Here is a 23,781-nt window from a genome sequence, read left to right on the forward strand (position 1 = left end):
TGTTTTAAAGGGAGAATCTACCATGAAAATGAAATGGACATCTTTAATTTGTTACAAACTGAGCAAACAGACGGACTCCTAAAACTCCTAAAGATCCCTCCAACACAACGTTTAAGACTACAAAATACCTATTTACCTAATTAAATATTATTAAAGCTGCACCTACTCATTCACACCCATTGGATGATACAGAATCTATGAATATTCAAGACATTTTCATTTCAACATTTTAAATTTAACTTTTTTAGCTTGAATAAATATATCGAATCTAATAAATTGCCGAAATAAATTTGAGGGGTCACGAGGTGATTAAAGCGGATAAGAAAGAAAAAAAGATACATAGAGTTGCCAGTTCACCATGAACAGCTAAGTAGAACAGTCCTGCAATAAACTATCACACTAAGTGTTTCTATGTATACCCTGATCTGAATGGGGTGGACAAAATATTAGAAACACCTCTCTGCATAACGTGGTATATTTCAACAGCACTATATCTGTAGCTGCCAAAATGATCAGAAAGTTAAATCATGAGCTCTCAAAAGAAGTTTCAACCAAAACTGAACATTATAGACTTCATGAAAATATAACTGTTGTATTACTCCGTTCATTTAGACATGTGCACCAAATGCACTGGTATTGTAATGTTTATTTATTTTTATTTTTTTCCACCATCAAAAAAAACTGTAAAGAATCACTCTATTGTTAAAATGTTACTCATCCCAAGATTTTTTTTTCCATTTACTTTGACTTATTACTGTCAAACTCTAATATGTGGGGTTTTTTCTGGGTTTTTGGCAGCAACATCCACAATTGGTCAGCAGGGGGAACACACGTTACGATAGTAAAGGACAAAACAACGTCCTCTTACATGGAAGTCTCCAAACGGAGCAGCAGATGTTTGATTAAAACGTCCCCCTGCATCATTATTATCAGTCAGTGAAGACTTACGGATAATTATTTGGTGCCATGACAGTGGTCTTACAGGTCATTTAAGAACAGTAGTGTGGTTTTGCCCACTGACGTGCACAGTGCAGTGGCAGCGGCAGGTATTTTGGGCGTGGTTTATATCAGAGGTGTGTAAGGAAGAGGTCGGTTTCAGGTGTGTCAGCCTTCACAGGTCGCAACGATACAGGAAGAGACCCACTGACAACTGGATTTAAATTTAACGACGCGCAAATACATTAAAAACACTTCAGAATTCAGGATTCATAACTTTGCAACGCTCTGTTTATAGCGCGTTTGGAAGATGCATTCCACCAGATATGAGGTAAGTTTGTTTCAAATGTATGACAGTGTGCGTTGTTTTCTCCCTCAAAGAGACATACTCCATGCCCAAAGATTGTTTACTTTTGGGCCTGGATCTGTTTTTCTGTCTGTGTCGGATTAATTAGGCTTTCAGTAACAGACATTTCAAACCCAGATACTTTGGCCTTTCAAAACGTTTCTGTGTTCGATCATCAGTGTGTTTTCTGGGCCTCTCTCATTCCAGGATCAACACTGATACTAGAATGAAGTTTTCACTATATTATGGATGTTTGAATGAATGATAAAGTCAGGAACACCTGTTAATAATGGCGTTTATTTCTGTGCTGTTGTCATTTTGGCATGTCTGCTGCCAAACAAAGACGGACTGGAAAGTTGTGGGAAGTCAACATTTTTCTGAACTAACGTCTTTTTTGTTTATTTCCATCCACATTACCATAAGAAAGGACATTTAGACTAATAATATCATATACTAAATTGAATATTAAATGATAGTTAGAAATTAGGGTAATTATATGATCTATTCTGCAGAATATCTTTTGTCCACTCTTCATTTCCAAGTTATTCTTCTTTTACATTTCATACCATTTAAAAATAGTAATTACTTTCAGTCACAAAGGCAGATATGTGAAGGCAGATGAAGGGGAAAAGGCATCATCAGACTTCAATGCTACATGCTGATTTCACATTGACGTTTACTGTTTTACATGATAATTGCTCGTTTAATTTTTAGAGAAGAATTCTTAAAGCTGTGTGACCTATTTTTGTAACCTACCACTTATCATATCATCGCCTGTGGTCTGAATCTGGTAAATTATTATACAAAGAAGGGTTGATTTCTGTTCTGTCATGCAGAAAGACGAATAGAGGCCTAAACCTCAGTTCACTAACAAGGACCACGCCAATAACAATATGAGTTTCAAGAGGTTTATTGCGTGATGGAATGATTGTTAGATTTAGGAAGGGGTCTAGGTAGAGAGGATGAAGGGGTAGGGGGATGTAGGGTAGGGTGGAGGGATGAAGGGATGTAAGGGTGTAGAGAAGAAGAAACGAGGAAGGTAGAGAAAGTCGTAGAACAAAGGTTGGGTGAGCGATGGGGGACCGTTGGTGTCTGATGGCTGGCGGGAATTGGGAGAATGGAGACTGTAGAGTGGGGGCCGTCTCTTTGGAAGCTCTGGTGGTGCAGAGTCCCCCGTTGTTCCTGTAAACCTGCAAGAGAGAGAGGTAGGCAGAAAATAGACAAAGATGGGGTTGGGGGGAGGGATGTGAAAGCAGAGTTGAAGTGAACAGGTTCGTTGTGATAAAAATACTTTGTGTTGAGGGCATGGTCCATGTTCCTGAACTAAGTTTAAAAAAAGTCAATACAAACAGTGTCACTATTAATTGTTGATATATTGCATTACTGATTTTTGTTTATGTTTTTGTCAACTTTATGGGTAGACATTGTTTGGTTGAATGTTATTTACTTTTCCAAAATATCATCAGCCAAACCGAAGAACCGTGTAGCCTCAGTGTTGTGTACATCGATGACAACTACAGGTATATTTTGTGGTGAATTGCATTGATTTATTATTGAAAAACAAGCTTCTGGGTGTAGTGTATTTGTTTATGAGCAATAAAGGCCATAAACAAGTTGCCACAGTCATTTTAGATCAACCAAACTGTTAACTTATATCAGAATAAAGAAAATAGCTTATGTAGTATAATATTATAGGTCAAATTCTCCTGTAACATGCATACATTATGTACATATCCATACCGTTCTTGTTACTACATAATCCAGTCTTGTGGGCTGAAAATAGTGTCTGACAGGTAAAGGTGAACTTCACTCTGCAGGGACCTATTAATGGTTACAAGGCTTTGGTCAGTGCTGCTGAAACTCACTGGCTCTCTACCACCTTTATTTGACAGCTTCATGGAAACAGTCCTAAGTCCTGGGGAAAGACGTACTGCAGTGTATCAGTATGGGTTCTGCTAAATCATGGGCAAACACTAACAGGATTCAGGCAAAATAAACAGTTTTCTTTCTTAAGTTAGTGTGACATCAACAAGAACTTCAAAAAACAGTAGCTTGTTATTAAAATCCATATTTATCAGAGCCTTCTCCCAGCTCAGAGACGACAGGGTGCCCACACTGCAAGGTATTCAACACAAGATAATTGCCAAGCATGTCCTTCCTTGACCCCTCCCCGCTGCTTTGGGAACATGACAAAACAAAGAAACTAAGTAAACAAGTACTCTTTTTTTTTTTTTTTTTTTTTTTCAACATTATATATTTCATTCTGGGAAAGGTGTGTGAGATTTATGGTGGAGAAAATACCATACCCGCTTTGTGTTAGTTTTTTAATGCTGATATCAAGAATACCGAAAACCAAAGGTTGTCTTTTGAGTATTTCTAGTATGTCTATTGAGGTTCAATTATCACAACAGAATGTGTCCAGTCTCAGTGAGGAAGAACCCCGTGTAAAGTGAGCACGCTTTCTTTATACAGAAGGGTTACAGACATTTTGGTCTTAGACTGATAGAAACAACAATGGCAAACAAGCAGTTAGTTATCTTTGTGCGCAGGCAAGGGTGAATTCTTCTTTTGCACAACAGAGACCCGGTGAAGTTCAACAAGAGTTCAGAGCAGAAGTACTTATGCATGAATACAATATACTGAGTAGAAATATATATATATATATATATATATATATATATATATATATATACTATGTAGAAATTTGCTATTACAGATTCTCAAGAAAATATTTAGCTGCATTTTTGTATGAATTAAGAACCAGTAAAACTATTGTCTTATGTATAAAAAAAGTTGTTGTAGGTGGCAAATGATTATTTAAATGATATTTAATAGTAATACTACTAGTTTGTCATGCCACACCTTTGCCTTTGCGAGTCTGAAAGTAGGGAGGTATGCTTGTTTTAAATTACATAAGATGTTTGAGTAAAACTGTTGGGAAAGTAACATTTCTTCCTTTGTTAATATTTGATTACTCGCAGACAATGAGTTCAGTCTTAGATACTGGATCTAATGGGTATACTGTGAGTCAGTCTGTTCTCCGTTTATGTGGAGACTTAGTGGAGTTGTCGATAAATAATTCTTCAGGCAAGGCCATACTGCTTTCCTCCTGCATTTCAGGCCACACCTAAAGGGCAGTTATGTTGAATCTGAGCAACAAAAGTCAAGTATGCGATGTTAACGTCACATCTCTAATTATTGACTCTACTGAGTAATAACGGTTGACAAAAATGTCATTAATAATTGATTATTTTCAGTTATATTAAGTTTCACTCAGGTTTTTGTTTGCACTTTGTCCGGGCTTTACAGTTTTTGGCCAGTGCACTGTCTGCAACTTTGCGTAACATAAGATCTGTGTGCACACACTGAAGCAGGCTGCTTCCATATAAGGGCAGCAGCATTGTCCTTCATTTAGTCTTCCTGCAGTTATGTAAAGAGGACGACACAATACACTGGATGTTGTTGATTTGCTTAGCTCCACTTTGAGCAGCAAGGTGGTAGTATGCCACAAGGCTGAAGCTCCTCTGCACTGACAGCCACCTGACTGATTCTGCACTACAAGCGGCTAAATGTGTGCTTAGGGCTGCTGTCAAGTGAGAGGCATGTTTGTTTACTAAAAGTAAATATGAGGCCACTGAAGCCTAAATTGCATTGATTGGCTGGTGTAGCTATTTGATGGTCCCTTTTGGTTGCAGTCTTCAGGCTGATTTGTCGGGGTAAGACTGATCAGTGCTGGAAGGTGCACGGAAGGCATATGAGAGATTTTTAAAGGGGGACTCCTCTGATTTAACACATCAAAGTCTGTTTACAGGTCTTAGGGGATATTTCTGCATATATGAAAAAAGTTGTATGAAATGTGATAAAATGTCCTTAAGTGATGTCACTTCAGGCTTAAGACTACTTAGGTTGAAAGGGAAGACATCTGGGGGTGTGGGGTTAGAAATAAGTGAGGTTATCAGACATCCGTAGCCCGCTCCTCATCTCTGCTTGAGGCTATAGCAACTCAAGGCTACATTAGCTGGTAGTCGGTGGTTGAGTTGCATCATGGGTAATGTAGGTGCCAGGTTTTGACAAGGATGAAGAACTGTCCATTGGGAGTCTGACAGTGTTGTGGTAAATGGGTGGATTTCTCTGTTGAGCTCAACCCCAGAGCTGACTCTTTTGTTACAAAGTAGGTATAGAACAGAAAGAAACCTTCTGAGACGAGTAAAAAAAAAAATCTGTTGAAATTCTGATCAAAATTCTTTTCTCCCGTGTTTATGGCTTAAAGGAATAGTTTGGGTGTTTTTGAAGTTGGGTAACATGAGGTTCTTAACCATAATCGGTGTATTAGCTACAGTAAATGTTGGTCGGCACGCCCCCAGTTTAGTAACTCAGACTGGGAGCAAAGCAAGTTACGTACAGTATCAGCAAAACCTATTGCCTTAAAAAAAATCCATATCCATTTAAGTATGGCGAGCCTTTCTTTTAGGTGTCTGAAATGTTCTTGACCCCAAAAATAAAAGAAATCTGACAAAACTTTCTGTGCAAAAAGCTTTTTTTCCCCACTTGTTCTTAATTAAACAAAGGAGAGAAAAGACTTAGAAAATGGATCAATTGTTATTTTCTCACTTGCCTCCGAGGGCTTCCGTAAGATAGTCAACTATTCGGAGAAAGAATATCAGGCTGCAACTCTTAACAGACATGGAGGTTTAGAAATCAGGCTGGTCACACCCAGTTAAGATGAGGGTGTGAGACTGATCTGTCGAATTGCTGCTGCCCTTAAAAGGAGGCAGGTCATCACTGACTGATTTGCAGAAACAATGAAAAAGAAGCCCATAGGCCTTTTTGATTTGTCACAGTAAGAAGAGCAATGGTGTTACTTCTAGCATTAACAATAACTTTGTTCTGTTCAAGTGTCCCGCTAAGTTGAGACAGTGAGCCAACATGCACAATACCAGGACTGAAGGAAGCAGCTGAAGGGAAATCATCGTTCATCCATCGTTCATTTTATTATTTACACTTGTGCTTTTCCTACTGTGACATGTCCTCATGACCCGTTCGATCACTGTAACCATAATTACCATGTGTACAATGTCGCCTACTCACTTTGACTAAACTGTTAAATGCTTCAATAGAGAGAAAAGGTATACGGTAGATTTCTTTCAAAGAAATTAGAAAGGAGACGGTTAAAACTTAAAATTAGAGGCTGCCAGGCACATCTCTGTGTATATCGGAGGAGGCTCTTGGGAGTCTATAGCCACCCGACGTGAACACAGGAGGACAGTTTAGGAGATAATTGGGCAAAGGTAAAAAAAAAAAAAAAAAGTTATGTTAACCCACACACAGATACCGAACTGACTTACACAGCAGTCTCACACTGTGCGTTTCTTTCACTGCAGTATTGTGCTAGTAAAAATATGTAATCTAAAACCATTATTTATTTTACTAAGCACTTCATAATGTCAAATATTGCACGACTTAAGTACATATTATATAAAATAACTGTCTATGTGTTGGCCAAAATACGAGGTTTTAATCACTTTCGAGTCTTTTTCGGTCTACTCTCGTTTCCTCTTTATTACTCCCAGTTTCTCTCTCTCTTTTATGTGAAACAAGATAATCCACATGACTAATGTTGTTTGGGCTCCAGGCTTTGAGGTTTTTGCAGCCCAGTGCTCTGTAGAATTACACACTGATGTTTGATTTATTGAGCATTGAAACTTAAGGTCACCATCATGACAGATTTGATCCGATCAGTGGCAGAAAGAGTGACTCGATCATTTCCCCTTGTCATCCTCAAATCAAGGTTTTAGAATATTTATTACCAGCAGAGTTATATGTACTTTGATATCAAGAGGACACACTGAAGAATTATCCCGTTATTGATGCTTTAACCTTGTTGAAAATTCCTATACTGTTTTTTTTTTTATGTTATGTTGTGAATGCAGTCATCAAATGAATATAATTACTCAAAGAATCAAAAATGTATACAGTCCAGTAAACAGAAATAATAAGTAGCTAAGAGGTTTACAGGAGCTTAGTATCATACATTACAATATATTCCATCTCTGATTTATATGCCGACAAGACATCTGGGTTGGTATGAAAAATCATGTCAATAACAACCAGTGTTTAAATGACATTTGTTACTGTGCTTGAGGTTTTTTCATTTTTCTTAAACCACACCTCAAAGCAATGTTAACGCCCCACTTGTCAAACTGGTTAGAAATGCTCTGCAGCAACTGACTGCAGAATGTTTGCCAGCAATTTAGATTATCTTCTCGTCAAACATTTTGTTTTAGTTTGCATCAGCATGTTGTGGCTTTTCCTCATAAATCAGTGTTGAGAGACTTCCCGTTTAGCACACTGAGCTAGTATTTAATTACAAATACTACACATAGTTAAAATAGGATAGTAGTATCTAGGAGTGAAGAATGGGATATGATGAAGAGCATGTAATGGTTTTATTAGACTGTGATCAGGGTGACTGATAGAGAGAGACCCTGGAGCACTTGCTGACCCCATCTCTAATGATTCCCCTCTCTCTGGCCCATGATTGCTGTTAGAGATTCCAATTAGAAAGCATGTGTGGAAGCCCGAGCTGGGTAAGAATAGGCCTTAATTGCCATGAGTTATCATCTAGACTCATGTAATTGAGCCCCCATCTTAAGGGGCAGCACATCTGACAAATTGATTTAATACCAAAGTGATTCTCCATCCCTAATGGCACTCGGGCTTCTTCACTCATGTGCTACAGGCACTGAATTCATTGTGTGTTGATTACTAACTGGCCTGAAACCTTTCTCTCAGTCCACCCACTTGAAATGGCTCAACAACAGACACACACGCACATAGTATCGACAGACGCGCATACTCATACAGCCTAAAGCAGCAAGCTCATAATCTGCACAAGTGGTTTGAAGGTATGAGTGTGGGAGCTCTGTCACATTTACTGAACAGGTTTTGCCAGTTTTTTTTTTTTTTTGTGCCAACATATGCCCAACTTGCTTGTTTGAACTTGTCACTTTTGGAAAGTTTAGTAGCGTTTCACATCCTGTTTTTTTCCCTATTTTCCTGTTTTAAGTTCAACGGTTTAAATATTGAAAAGTAAGGCTATTTTTGTTTGTTTTACACCATTTTGCAAATAATCTGTCCCTTGAGGACAGACTCTGCCAACCTCGATTACACTGATTGATTTCTCTGTTAGCCTGATAACAGAAGATATTTTCCTACTAAAATTCAGTCCCAGACTGGGAGAGGAAAAGGATTAGTGTGTTTATGTGGTTGTTTCTCAGATTTTAGTTGCATATAAATCCCATCTGACGATGGCATATGGCTGACATCATTATCCTACCATTTCAAACATATGAATTTATAATAATTGTATAATCAATCAGTTGTCAACAATTACATTTACCGGCAACTGTTTTGATAATCAATCGGTTTGAGTAATTATTTAAGAAAAAAAAGGCAAAATTCTGTGATTCCAGCTTTTTAATTGTGAATATTTTCTGTTTTCTTTCCTCCTCTAGACATTTGAGGAAGTCATCTTGGGCTTGGGGAAACACTGATACTTTTCACTATTTTCTAGACCAAAACAACTAATCAATCGATCAATCAAGAAAATATTCAACAGATTAGTCAACAATGAAAATAATTGTTACTTGCAGCCTAATTGTGATCTGTAGATGCAAATAAGCAAACACATTTTGTTGGAGGTTCCCAGCTAACTACCCTGCATAGCTTATTTGATCTATGAGGAGAAAATGTGATTTGTTTAGTCAGAAACTATTGTTGATGAGCCAATCCTTGTAGAATAATTGGGTATCTATTTTAAGGTTTGAGTAAAAGCAGATTACTGTTCGACTGCAGGAAAACACTTCTCCCTGTTGTTCACCATGTAATCAAAGTAAATGCTATCTGCTTTCAGAACACGGCACACTTGCTGTATGTTTGCTGACTCTGTTTTGCTCTTCTTCTGCATCAGGCTCACAATGGCCATCACGAGCGGGTTGACTTCTTAACCAACAAAGAGAAGGTGTCATCAAAGCGGAAGTTCGGCATTCTGATCGGGGTCCTTGTGGCGTTTGTCATCCTCGCGGCCGTTGCAGCGCTCCTCGTTTGGTTGTTTGTCTGTGAGTATAGTTGACAGCTTTCCTTTTCTATATCATCCAAGTACAGAACTAGAACTAGGCTTTTATGTGTGTTGGGATGTTGGACATTTTTGTACATAAATCAAGGTTATTCTTAATAGAATTAAATAAGACATGTTGAATATTTACATTTCTAACATCAGGTACTGCCAGGCACAACATCAGAAACTCCAAAGTGGATACTTCCCTCTTGCTGTGAAGGCACAGCTCTTTGAAATATGAGTGACTTGTTTGCACTTTGTAATTTCCCATTAGTGTTAGCCTATTTGACTGCTCCAACTTCTGTCTGTCTGTGGCACAGCTTCCCTTTCATTTAAACAGGGTCTGATAAAACGGCCTCTGAAGTCGTGATAAACGGCCTGTCTGCTCGATATGAGATCACACTGTACTACTTTAAGTGGCGTCTCCTCTTTCATCAGAGGCAGCTATCTCATAGCGCTTTGTTGACCAAACACTTAACCCTCATCTGCTTCTCCCCTCTTAAGTTAAAGATGCTGATTCAGAAGCCACTCTTAGTAAGCGTCTTGGCACATCATCGCAGGTCTTCAGTGGGCATATGAAGCTGGTTGACGTACCGTATAACGTGAAGCTGGAGAATACCAACAGCAAGGAATTTGAGAATTTGGCGGTCAAGCTGGAGGCAGTTGTAAGTTTGACTCACAAGGAAGATGACATTCCTAATTGTGTTCCCTTTGTATCATCCAGATTGTTTTATTGTGAACTATTTTAGCAAAGTGTTTCACTCAGCTCTTTTCTCTCACTAAGGATTAGTTGTTTGGCATCATGGAAATGCTTTTGTAAATGCCCCTCTCAATGCACAGAAACTGCTGAAGGCACAGTTGTGTAGGAGGAATAAGACGCAGTACATACTCTTAGTAAATCCCTCAAAAGCGTCTGCCATTATTGGCGGCAGAGATGTTTGTAGCAGAGCTTAGAAGCATGTTGAAAGTTTAAAAAAAAACCTCACTCAAACCCAATCAAGCGCACACTTTCTCAGTGTAAAGCGACAGAAGTGAGGGGGTTGGGATTAGAGTGGAGCTGGAATATTAGATGACTAGATGATTGGGGGAAAAGCTTTAGGATTAACTAGTTTTGCACTTGTGCACAACAAAAAGGACAGCTTTTGAGGAGTAGTTTCAGATCTAGGTTACGGTTCACATGACAAGTACAAACTGGAGATTATGGCAAACAAGCAAACAATGCTAGGCTGAAGCACCTTGAACTTAGACATCACGTTTAACCAGTTGTACTTTACCTCACTCTGCCACTCTAGCACCACCTGTCTGTAGAGTCCTCGAAACAACTGTATTTTACCTCCCTGTGTCTCTTAAGTGGTTTTAGTAAAATGGCAATGGGTTAATATTTGATGACTTACGCTGTAATGTATGGTAGACCCTCATTTAAGACCACAAAGTATGACTGCAGCCTTGTCTGATACAGTTCGCAGCTCACTGCAGCTGAAGGCAAAACAGTTAATTGAGAATCTCAGTGTTGTGTGCTTTTCATGGAAAGCGGTTTTTATGTTAACATGCTAATTTGTACTTTTGTCTTGAGGCAGACAAGCGGAAATCTTGAACATGTTCTTTTCAGTTAAAATACATCTTCTCTACACAGCTCAAGGAACACTACAAGAAAGACCCACTCCTCGAAAAATACCACACTAAGTCTGTGATCTCTGCATTCAGGTAATGTGAGATCTTGATTTCTAGTTTTTCTATTGTGCTGAACAGATTGTGAAAACTTAATGTATAAAAAGAAACTTTACACTACATATTGTATGGACCTCTGTAAGTCAAAGTTTCAAGTCAATCGCAAAAATCAGGGTTAGATGAGGTCTGCTGATCATGTGTGTGTAGCAGTGTACTGTAGTGGGTTGTGAAGTTCTTCTGTAGTAGCAGTGAACCACGAGGAGTTTTTATTTATTTACAATAATCCAAATCACTCATGTTCCACTAATCTTTGCTTCTTCTTGAATGTTGAAGCTTGTTACAGAAGGGCGTCTTTATGCTCTTCCTTCACACGATCCATCCATTTCTCTCTTATCCCTGCTTGCACCAGTGAGGGTGTGATAGCCTACTATTGGTCCCAGTTTGACATTCCAGTCGAAGACCTGGAGGTCGTGCCGGAGTTCTCAGAAGAGCGGGTGTTGGAAGCATTGGAGAATGGCCTAAAGGAGCAGCGCAGCATGGGGAGCGGCAGTGATATCAAGATCAGTGAGGTCACTGCCTCATGTAGGTACCACCAGGGCCGGGGGGGGGGGGGGGGGGGGGGGGTGCTAAAAGATGGGGACAACAAGGAGTTTATATGACATTTAATATGATATTTAACAATCAGCAAAGATGAAGCTCTGTGAATACAGATCTAAATAAGGCAATTGTCATCTCCTATCAGCATTGGTATTCTATATGCTTTCTACTTGTATTAAGCTTCCTCTGAGTTGTGCTGATAGGATGATAACAGATAAACCAGACCTCTCTGCTTGTGCTGCGTCTGAGATTGTACATTTGATGCTGTTTGGATCCTCTAATGATATTAGCTGGGCTCTGGCCCGGCTTGAGACGGCCATATTTCTTCCTTCTGTCCTCTCAGCATTCACATTGCATTTGTCCACATCCTGGCCACCTGCCAAGCGCTGGCCCTATGACTCAGTGGTTTTGGTCCCTTTAAAATGATTTCTGTGGTTCTAATTTGATGTTGCTGTCCCAGATAGTTAGACAGAGATGTATGGGATGCTGCTGTAGGGCAAGGTGAGATGGAGCAGAAAGAGCTTCACACCATCACCAGTTCCCTTAGCCGCAGGGAAATTGAACAGAAAATGTGCAACCCAAATATTTTAGGCTCATGCATCAAATCCTATAAGCCTCCTAACATTAGCGATCCATTCTTACCTTTCCTCCTGTTTCTCTGCCACTCCCCCCCCCCCCCCCCCCCCCTCTCACTGTCTCCAGTCACAGATTCTCGCATGGCCAGGAACCCCAGAGCCAGTGAGTACAGTGTGTCCCATTTCAATCACTAGTAGTTGTAATTTTCCAGCTGGCTAGATGCTCACCCTCCTGCCAGTCTGTAACGAATGGCTGGCCTGTACTGTACATGTGCTGCTCTTGTCAGAGATTGAGAACCTGGTATCAGGCTGGAGGAAGTCGGTCACTATGCCGACACATTTCTTTGACACTGTCTGCTGATTTATTACCGTGGGATGATTAGAGTACATTACCATAGTAGCTGTACTGTCCTTACATGAATCTGTGCTCTATAATATAAAGGATGGAAGAACTTTTGATTTAGATTTTATTCAAATGTGTAATTTGTAATGCAGTCAATCCTATGCATAATTAAAAAAGTATTGCAAGGAAAATCAGGAAAGATGCAACCTTTACAGTCAATATTTTAAAGAAAACGGTTCAAATAAGCAGAAAAATGTATAGAAGATGATGATCAGATTTTAATTTCCGCACTGTAAGTGCATATATATCTATGCTCACTGTATGATATAACCAATGTTGTTTTTCCCCAGACGAGTGTTTCTACCGTTTGGAGGCTGGAGAACAGGCAAAAAGATTTTCGTCACCAGGGTACCCTAAAGGCTACCCCCCCAAGGCTCGGTGTCAGTGGCAGATCCGAGCTTCAGAGGGCAAAGCCATATCTGTCTCTTTCCCTTTTTTCCACATCGAGGATGACTGCTCTGATGATTTTGTCTCCATCTATGACTCTTTGAGTCCAGATGATTCTCAGGCCATCACAGAGTAAGTCAGGGCTGTGAATGTCCACCCAGTTTGGGAGACATGTTAGTCATGGCACAAGACACACTGATGCTTTTACGAAATACAATCTTTATGGATGGATCATAATTTTACTATCCTACTACTTACTGGTATGTCGTGCAGTATTACTTGCACCAATGCATCTCCTTTGCGACCAGTAAATTCATAAATCTTTGCTTCCACAGTGACAAAAATCATATTCTCATTTTGCCTTGAACCTTGGTAGCAGGGTTTGTTTGATTGGGCTCAACCAACATTTGTCTCATTTATTTAGCTTTGACGATCAGAGAGAGGGGAAATGTAGTTCTGCATGATTCCCAGAGGACAACCTCTAGGAATCACTTGACTGCAATGTTGCAGAGGGATTTAGGAGTAAAGGCTCTTTTGATGTGGGTGAAAAACATGTTCCACTTCATACCATTTCCCTGGATTTGTGATTACAGCTTTTTTTTTTTTGGCACTGAACCCTTTACGCTGTATGCATCATATTTTATTGTTAACTTTTGAGACCTCGGTGAGATTGAGTTGGCTCAAAAAGACCTCTGCTTTCAAAATTTGTGAAGGGTGCCAACCTGAATCCTGCTGCACCACTGTGTGTAATTGCACTTTGTCTATGGGGGAGGGTTATGATTCTGAAGCTACATCTCCTGAATGAAACACCAGTTGTAGCTGCAGGCAATTTCAACTCAGAAACCATTGCCAAACAAATACGCGTTACCAAGAGATGCATACATTTTTTTATAAAGCTGTTGAGCGATCGGCTTTATCCAAGGTGACATGAGGTTTATGAGAGCCATAATATAATACTCTATAATGACATTATTCTACAAGAGGTGGATGTATTACTGCTCTTGCAGCGTCATTTACACCTGCCGCCAGCAGTGTTGAAACTTTTTGCTAATGTGACTAATGTTTGACTTTGAAACTCTGCCTAAACAATTTCTATCTAGTGCTGGCACATCTCTCCTTATTTCTCTATTTCTCTACCCCTCTCTGCTTGTATATTGATTTATTTTCAAATTTGTTTGCTGAATTGATGTTTTACTGCTTCTGACGAAAAAGAATTTCAGCTGTATTTGAGTTCCCTCAGGAAGAGCAAAACTCTGTTCAGTAAATGCATCAGACGTTCAGCTCACGCTTTATGGTTGTATTTACTTCAGTTTGTTGCAAACACCTCTTTCTTTGTGTACCATGCTTGCTTGACTACTCATCCTTTTCTCACAGGAAGTGTGGTCAGAGACCCCCCTCCAACCCTCTGACGGTGACATCATCCGGCAACATCATGCTGATTAATTTCATTACTGATTCTAATGTCCAGAGGCCTGGCTTTGAGGCAGAGTATACAGCCATCCCCAGGTCTAAAGGTAATAAGACATTCATGGCACTAACCATCATCTTCTACATTGGTTTACCTTGATTTGTTTAGTCCTGTTTATACTTAAACCCATTAAAGAATTATAATGTGTCATGCTTGAATGTAAAAATATGATGTGCTCTTTTCAGTTAAAACCTGTGGTGGTGTCCTCTCTGAAAACCAAGGAGTCTTCACCTCCCCACTTCACCCCGGCTTCTATCCTCCTGCAGTGGACTGCAAGTGGACCATCAAGGTTTGCAACATTGCTCCTCTCCCAGGCCCCCCTCCTCTACCTGAAACCCCTCCACCCCCCTCCCCCCCCCCCTCCTCCTCCTCCCCCTCCTCCTCCTCCTCCTCCTCCTCCTCCTTCTCCATCCTTAGCCTGCCACGAGAGGAATGCTGAGGCAGCACCATAGAAGCCAAGCTGTTCAGTACCTCTTCTATCTTCATCTGTCAGACCGCTGTTGCTGCCGCAGCTCTAGCTGAGCCGGAGTGCTTTGTGTGTTGGTTTTGTTTGCTGGTGTGTATGCAGTGTGTGAGTGCGTGTCGTTGTGCATGTGTGCACCCACAGCCTGTTTGGGTGTGTTGCGAACTTGTCGTCTTGCATTTACATGGGATACAGATGCATGTTTTGGTCTGTAGGTGGAGGAGTGACATGCATGGTAAGTAAGGTTGTTATGAACCAATCAGCTCTTCCTCTGTGCTGTAGGTCCCTGCTGGGAAAAAGGTGCGTGTGAAGTTCACCATGTTCCGCATGAAAGAGCCTGGGGTGGACATCCGTGTGTGTCACAAAGACTATGTGGAGGTTATGGGCACCAAGTAAGACTTAAACTCATTTAACTGACAAATGCTTCCCTAAACCGTCTGTTGTAAACGTCCATCACAGTTTACAGACTGACTTCTTGGTCCAACTTTGACCCACTGTACTTGTAGTATTTGTGCGTGCACACAGTTTTCCTGTGCAATTTAAGTTACTCTCACTTGCGGTTTTACTTCCAAATATAACTAAACTAAACTATTGTTTTCTTTACAACTTGACTGACTGCTCGTGTTTCTTGCCCTGTTGGACATATTTGTAGTGATATTGCCCTTTACTCTAATGTTGGCAATTACTTTAGTAGCATATTGTCGTCATAACCACTACAACTGCAAAAATGACAACCATAAACCTGAATTTTCATTTGAACATTGTTCTGCAGGTATTGTGGAGAAATGTCCTCTTTGGATCTGACCAGCAGCGCCAACGTCCTAGATGTGAGCTTCCACTCTGACGAGTCCTACACTGACAAAGGCTTCAGTGCCACCTACAGCGCTTACGATCCCACAAACCGTGAGTTAAAAGTCTGTTTCACACCCATGTTTATGCGACACTTGGCGAGTTGGGTGGAATGTTGCATCGTGACTGTGACACTCATAGCCTGCCATTAACAGAGGGAGTAACTATATTGTCAGAGAGACTATGAGACGGCAGCTGACTGACAGTCAAATGAGCTGTTTAGTGATGGAGGCTCAGAAACTGCTGCAGTGAAACTCAAGAGCTAGACTAATCATTAGAGAGCTTGTTTATTGGGTCCATTTTATTTGCCACTGTCAGTCAGGAGCACACCACTTTCAATACCCTCCGCTCTTTTTGTTGTCTCCCAGTTTGACCAAAATGGATTTATAATTGCTCTGATCAACAGGGACAAGCATTGGCAACATGATGGATGTTGCAAACATACACTGTCACTCCCTCTCTGCCAATTTATCATCATCATCTTCTTTCGCTCCTTTTCTTTTTTTTTCTCTTTTCTCTGTTTTTGTGACCAGCTTGCCCCACCAAGTTTGCCTGCGCCTCTGGCATGTGCATCGGGAAAGAGCTGCAGTGTGATGGCTGGAACGACTGCGGTGATATGAGTGACGAGATGAAGTGCAGTAAGTTCGCCCAACTGCACTTCTTCTGTCTCCCCCCCCCCCCCCCCCCCACCTCATTTTTTATCCAATGTCCTATATCCTCCTCTCAGCCCCTTAAAGGAATAGTTGCACATTTTGGCAAATACTATTTGCGAGAGGTGAATTATGTGAAGATCAATACCACTCTCATAACTGCCTGTTAAATTTACAGTAAGGCTTCGGATAGCAGCCAGTTAGCTTAGTATGAAGACTAGAAACAGGAGGAAATTACTCGTCTGGCTCTGTCCAAAGGTAACAAAATCTGAAGAGTAAAAATGATGAGTTGTCGTTTTATGGCGGGTACATCTGTATGTACAAGTCTATTGTTTGGCTGAGCTCAGTGATTTCCTGGAGTCTTGTTGTTATTGTGAGGTTGCCAGGCTCCAGGAAGTTACTCACTGCAAATGGCCAAGATATAGTCTCGTACACAATCCCCCCTAAAACCACAACCTCGCATTCACACTTTAGGTCTAGTACAAATTAAGTAAACTAGATATAATGTGTTAATTATTGAGATTGTGTCAAGCAAGGCTAGCTGTTTTCAGTCTATGTGCTATGCTAAGCTAACTGGCTGCTAGTGGTAGCCTCATATTTATTATCCTACAAACTTTAGAGTGATATTGATCTTCTCATTTAACTCTTGGCATGAAAGCAAAAATGCATATTTTCCCAAATATCTGACTATTTCTTTAAGGCTCCAACTATTACCTTTCTCTAGTTATCTTTTGATCGACTGGTTAAATTATATCCAGTGATTTGCGTTGGTGAATATGCCTTTTTCAAATCACTCATGTACATCTTCCTCAGTTGCACTGTTTAATACAAGGCATTTCTATTACCCCAGAGTGTGAGAAAGATCAGTATTCATGTGACAATGGCATGTGTAAACCAAATCTCTGGGTGTGCGATCGCGTCAACGACTGCGGCGATGGGAGCGATGAGAAAAGCTGCAGTAAGTATTGCTAAGGCACTCAAACCCTATCTTATGCTATGCTAATTGTGCTATCATTAAAGGTACATAACTACTAATGCTCTGGTCACTGACTTCTGGCCAGTGTGAAGTCATTATTTTATCGGTAAAGGAATTTGTTTGGAGCTTTTGCCCAATTTGCTCAGCATCCCTCCAGACGCGTAATCATGTGTTATGCAAGAAGAATGAGACAGATGCTAATGTCCACTGTAGCTGCACTGCTAATATCCTCCTGAAACATATTGGTTAGTCTTCTCCTCATTCAAGTTTTCACCATTATTTTACTGTGATTTCCTCATCAGGTTGTGGGGATAATGAGTGGCGCTGTGGTGACGGGCTTTGTATGCCTCCGGATGTTGTGTGTGACAAGAAAATGGACTGTGAAGATGGAAGCGACGAGGCCTCTTGTAAATCTTGTAAGTGGCTGCATTTATTCGCTTCCCAGCCACTCAGGCATTAAAGCAAAGAAAAAAGAACCCACATGATTCATAAGTATGTTACACAAACCATTAAACAATTAACCTTCGTCAGTTAAGTTTTAGAACTTTACAAAGATGATGCTCTGAAGATTCAAAGTATTTTTCATGTTATTTGAGCACTCTCTCATTTACTCCTACTCTTCACTTCACTCTTTATCAATTTCCATTTCACTCGGTCACACACACACACACACACACACACACACACCTACACACACACACACACACACACACACACACACACACACACACACACACACACACACACACACACACACACACACACACACACACACACACCGAGAAGGCTCCCTTGCATTTACTTTTGATTTTCACTTCTGTGAATAAAGAGGGATATTAGACCTCAACCCCAATCAATACCCCCAATCAATGCAATCTGCTCCTCAATCACAATGCATTGTGCATTCAAGCGTCACTTTGAAGCTTCGCTGATTGCTAAGTTTAACCAGTAAAATACTATGCAATGCTCTAAAGCTTTGATTGAAATACGCTATGTGTTTTGATTTTGGGACCTGTTTCCACCCCTTTGTAGCTCCGGGCATCTGCTCTGACTTCAGCTTCAAGTGTAAGAACACAGAATGTGTCAACAAGGTGAATGCCGAATGCGACCGTGTTAACGACTGCTCTGATAACTCCGATGAGGCCAAATGTGGTAAGAAAGGTTTTTATCTCTTTGCGTCGTGGAAAATGTTTGCATTTTTACAATTTTAAAACCGCTGCAAGTGGATCTAATCTCTTCAGTGTCATTCAAAATAGATTATAGAAGAGCTCAGTTGAGCTGCGCGTTGGGCTGTCTGTTAGAAAAGTGCCTCAGGCCTTGACTGATTTATTTATTTATTTCATTCGTCTTTGAAAGCAGCTCCTGTCATTTCTGAAGTTTTTGTTTTTTCCTCCATTTAAGCCTCAGGGTGTGTCTGTGTTTTTTTTATGTTTTTTGATCAGCTAATATGCCAGTGTGCCTTATTAGGATTCCAAAGAGTCATAGTAGCATTCACAGCCAAGTCCGGCCTAATGATAGCTTCCAGTCAATTTAATCTTCCCCTCTGATCAAGCATGCCAGTCTCACCTAGTATGTTGCACTCACCATCCAACACCCTTCCTTACTCATAATATTCACTGTTTGAATGTCAGATTGTGGCACCCGGCCCTATAAGCTGAACCGCATCGTGGGAGGGCAGAACGCTGAGATGGGGGAGTGGCCCTGGCAGGTCAGCCTTCACTTCAAGACCTCTGGACATACTTGTGGTGCATCAATCATATCTGCAAAGTGGCTCCTTTCAGCCTCCCACTGCTTTGTCACCAGCAGCCCAGAGTGAGTCACATTTTACATCCATAGCACGCATACGCATGTACAGAGTAGGACTGCAATATCTAGCTGTCTGTCTGTATGTATAGATATGTATGTAACAGATTCCCTTTCATATATTTTAGTGTAAAACTGATTTTATTGTTCATCACATTATTCAAAATGTTTCATTCTACAATATTTTCAGACTTATTCTGCTGGGAAAAAAAACTGTGCACAACAGAGGACCATTTATATACAAATTGGAAAGTCTGAAAATTAGCCCCATATGATATAGTTAATTTAGAAAAAAACGTAGGGGGGGGGGTTCCCATCTCATCCATGAAAGCATGGAGCTGTGTTCATCAGTGCCCTGTAGGTGGAGCACTAACCATGCTGTTCGACCTGAGCCACATCTATTGTTGTTGAGAAGGGAATATGTTCATTTTCACCCATTCACAGTTGGTGTTGATTATTAAAAAAAGTATATAGAATTATATTTAATTTGCAAGCATTTTCCAGACTACCTAATGAAATCCACTACGGTTTTCTTTACGGTCATATATCATCATAAGTAGTATGTCATTTTGAATATTTTTGTACAGGGGGGGGGGCAACACTATTATGAAAATGTAATCCAATACAATCTAATCAAATACTACCTTTGTACTTTATAATGCTTTTGTTGAGACTCTTGGAGAGGATGTTGGATTGCTTCATGTTGAAAGCGGTTCTTATCATTTTGTCTCAACAAAAGCTTAAACCGTACACTAGCATAGGTTGAAGGGCTGTTGTGTTGACTTGTATTAGGTTCTTCATGATGTTAGATGCTCCCGCGTGTACAGTAACCTTTGCCCCGTGATGCAACCACAGAAACCATATAGCATCCAACTGGCTAAGCTACAGTGGCATGCAAGACCAGTACAAGCAGGATGGCGTACAGCTCAGACCTGTGAAGAGGATCATCTCCCACCCGGATTACAACCCGATGACCTTTGACTATGACATTGCACTGCTGGAGCTCAGCGAACCGCTGGAGTTCACCAACACCATCCAACCCATCTGCCTACCCTCTTCCTCCCACATCTTCCCTGCAGGCATGCCCTGTTGGATCACAGGCTGGGGCGCGCAAAGAGAAGGAGGTATTATGCATGAACTGGTGATTTTGGGTTGAACCGTCGGCATTTTTTTTTTTTATTGTTGGTTTCACTGTAACTCATTATTATGCTAATTCTGAATATTTCTGCTGTTATTCCTCGATTATGGGTGACCCACTCTACAGTTGTAATTTTCCTTTTGGCATATCTAACTCGCATCAAAATTAAGACATCCCACTCCTCCCCCATCCTTCTCACAATGAGCTATTCATCTCTGTCCTTCATCTTCCTTCCTTGTGCCCGCTTCCTTCTTCTTCCCTTCATCTCTTTCTCATTTTATCCTTTATTCTTCCTCTCTTTAATGTCCCTCCCATTTCTTTATCTTTCCCATCATGACATACTTCTCTTCAGCTCAACCCTCCCTCCCTTTTCTCTCATCTTTTTCAAATATGCTCTATTGCGTTACGCCTTCTTCCATATCCATATATCAAGACAGACGTCGGCTCTCCTGGGAAGCCTCTTAAACCTTCATTAGCTAACTCTATTCCAGCCCATTAACACCTTTTGATGTTAATGATGAACACAGAGGTCACATGGCCCCTTTGTCCTGCTCTTGCAGGTAGAAAGGCACAGCAGCTGCAGAAGGCAATGGTGAAAATCATCAACGACACAGTATGTAACATAGTCACGGAGGGCCAACTCACCTCCAGGATGCTCTGCAGTGGATTCTTGACTGGAGGAGTTGACGCATGCCAGGTGAGACCGAGCAACACGTTCTCCGGAATAGAATAAAAGGACAAAGGGCTGATTCAGATGGGTCTTCGCACTTGTATAATTATCATGCTCTCACATCCAAACCCAATTCATAACCGCTCTCCCTATACTATCCTCACCAGGGAGACTCTGGAGGCCCCCTGGTGTGTTTCGAGGAGAGTGGGAAGTGGTTCCAGGCCGGCATTGTGAGCTGGGGTGAGGGCTGCGCTCGTCGGAACAAGCCTGGTGTCTACGCGCGCGTCACCAAGCTGATAGACTGGATAAAGACAAAGATAGAGATTTGATGATGTCGGTAGGAACAGGGAGGGATGCAGAGCTGGGATCAACAGCGTAGTGCTAAAAATATTGGAGACGGAACATTTGAGTCTAATTCAGGACAAGTCTCTCCAAGATGTATTCATTGAGCAGCAGACTGAGGATACTGTTGCACGGATTCAACCACTCGCATGAATGACTTAAAGCACTTTATTTGGTTACCAACTTCCCACTCCTCCCACACACACTGAACATTTTACACAGTTTTTAAAAAGGTAAATTGTAAACGGGTGAGATGCCTTCAGCCTCTTGGGTAGAGTGAATGTTGCACTTTGCCAGTGTGTTCATGCTGTAGATGGCTGTGAATTTGGGGTTTTATTAGTAGTATAAGTATTTTAAAGAACCATAATTCTCGTTTAAAGCCATGGACTGTAGATAAAAAGAGAGATGTAGTCACCGAGATGTCACCTATTGGTTTGTGGACTGCCGTTTTGAAGTCTCGAGTTTGGCATTTTGGTCGTCACCATCTTGGTTTTTGGCGCTCGCCATCTTTGCGTTTTGCAACGTGACATGAGAGGGTGACGCTAAGGACAACCGAATGCTGAATATGTCATTTTTGGCGACCAAAAATCCATCAAATTAAATTAACTTTCATGAACTGAAAACGCACTGTGAAAGGGTTAAAGTTATAAGACAAGTGTGTTTTAACCTGTTCGCCACAAAACACTCCTACATTACCACTGGCCATTTTCAGCATAGAAGCATAGCATAGGTTTTCAGATTGATTTAAAGCATTTTATCTTCCAATCTGCTGGACAGCCATTAGTCTCAGATTGTATTAGTATTGTATAAACATGAACTTCTAGAGACATCAGCATTACCGTAATAGAAGTTAAGATAAAAAATAGGAGAGCAAGAAAAAAAAAAAAACTCAATCTGTTGTTCAAATCCATGCAGGGACATTTTTATACCACACACAAATTAATGAAAGCCAGAAGCATGTAAAATGCATTAATCAATCTAAAAGCTCACAACAGTCATTTTAAGTATACCAGATTTGTAGTTTGTGGGCTAAAACGGGCACTGAAATGGAAATAAGGAAGTGACCCTGAAGTTGTTTTAAGTTGTTGTTGATCTGAACTAGATCAGTGTTTCTATTACATTTTGACAGAAGCTCACTGGCCTTGCCTGGTCTGTGAATGGGTTGCCAAAATGGGATATTCAAGGGGGGGGGGGGGGGGGGCGCAGAGGATTAGATCCAGATGGCTTTTGCGCAGGTCTCCCTAGTTAAGCTCAGGGTGATTGAGGTCCTCAGTCTCACACTCACACACACACACCGAGGAGCCGAAGCAAACCAATGAGGTTTTTACCAGTTTGCCGGAGCAATGCAATGAGTTCTTATCCCTATGAGAGTTTCCTCTCTCTGGTAATGACCAACTCGGTCAACTTTTAAATCTAAGATTTGACAGGATGGTTTCTTTTACTCTATGTGCCTTCATCTCTGACTTATACTGGAAATATTGTATCCTGGATAAGCAAACCAAAGATTTGCGAAAGTGTTATTTATTGAAGGGGAGAAATTTGTTGAGGATAATGCTCAGTGGACCTCTTTTATTAATTCCATGGAGCTTTACAGCCAAACCATACAAGCGTAAATGTGTATTTTTCATAAATTAGGGAGAAGTGTGATATGGGATATGGACATATTTTATAATCTTTATATGTTTTAATACGGAAGAGTCATAGTAATAAAGATCTTTTATCTAACTCTGCTGTACCTAATTGCATTGCCTGTATTATTTGTCTTTGGCGACGTCTCATTTTGTATTATGTTGTGCATAATAAATGCATGTCTTGTGAGACCTTGTCCCCTCTCACAGTAGAATTGTAATGAGCATGTTACTCTCCTCCCCGTCGTGAGCAGCATGCCTACCTGGGGAACAGAGGTGACAAGACAAGCTCATATTGTCAAATAATACCTGCCTTTGTCACAGCTCTATCCTATTACCCTACAAGATGTGCACGTTGACTTCGGGAGGTGGATACACATACAGTGGGGGTTCCACTATCTCATCTGTCTTCATTAAAAGCAACGCACCACTCGGGGAATAGGAAAATCAACATAGACAATGCTGCTAATTTATGTATTCATCATTGTTGCTACATGGGAAGCTTTGTTTGTCCCAATGAAGCTACGAACCAGGTTGATTAACTCTCAGAATTCACACAAGCCAGTTCTTTATCGGAAATGGTTTTATTTAAATATAAATATGTGTACAAAGGTACAAGCAACGATAGCTCATTTTTAGCAAATAAAATTCTTAATACATTATTAAAAGAATGAACAAACAAATGGCAATTAGTTGTGTTCCAAAAAAGAAAAAAAGCATAGTAACTGCATTCAGTGATTGATGAACAACGTAGAGAAGAAAATAT

General features: G+C 40.6%; 1 protein-coding gene across 1 annotated transcript; it reads left to right on the plus strand.

The window, feature by feature from the left end:
• The first annotated feature begins 1,120 nt into the window (after positions 1-1,120).
• On the plus strand, positions 1,121-23,122 carry st14 (ST14 transmembrane serine protease matriptase). Its single transcript, XM_079165082.1, has 19 exons — positions 1,121-1,267; positions 9,252-9,399; positions 9,903-10,063; positions 11,032-11,102; positions 11,476-11,648; positions 12,366-12,401; positions 12,932-13,160; positions 14,403-14,542; positions 14,682-14,785; positions 15,242-15,351; positions 15,732-15,862; positions 16,342-16,446; positions 17,309-17,416; positions 17,737-17,850; positions 18,467-18,586; positions 19,066-19,246; positions 20,093-20,361; positions 20,936-21,072; positions 21,213-23,122. The coding sequence occupies exons 1-19, from the start codon at positions 1,247-1,249 to the stop codon at positions 21,372-21,374; spliced, it is 2,520 nt and encodes an 839-aa protein (XP_079021208.1). The 5' UTR covers positions 1,121-1,246; the 3' UTR covers positions 21,375-23,122.
• The last annotated feature ends 659 nt before the right edge of the window (positions 23,123-23,781 follow it).

Source organism: Pholis gunnellus (genome assembly GCF_910591455.1).
Source record: "Pholis gunnellus genome assembly, chromosome: 8".
Lineage (NCBI taxonomy): Eukaryota > Metazoa > Chordata > Actinopteri > Perciformes > Pholidae > Pholis > Pholis gunnellus.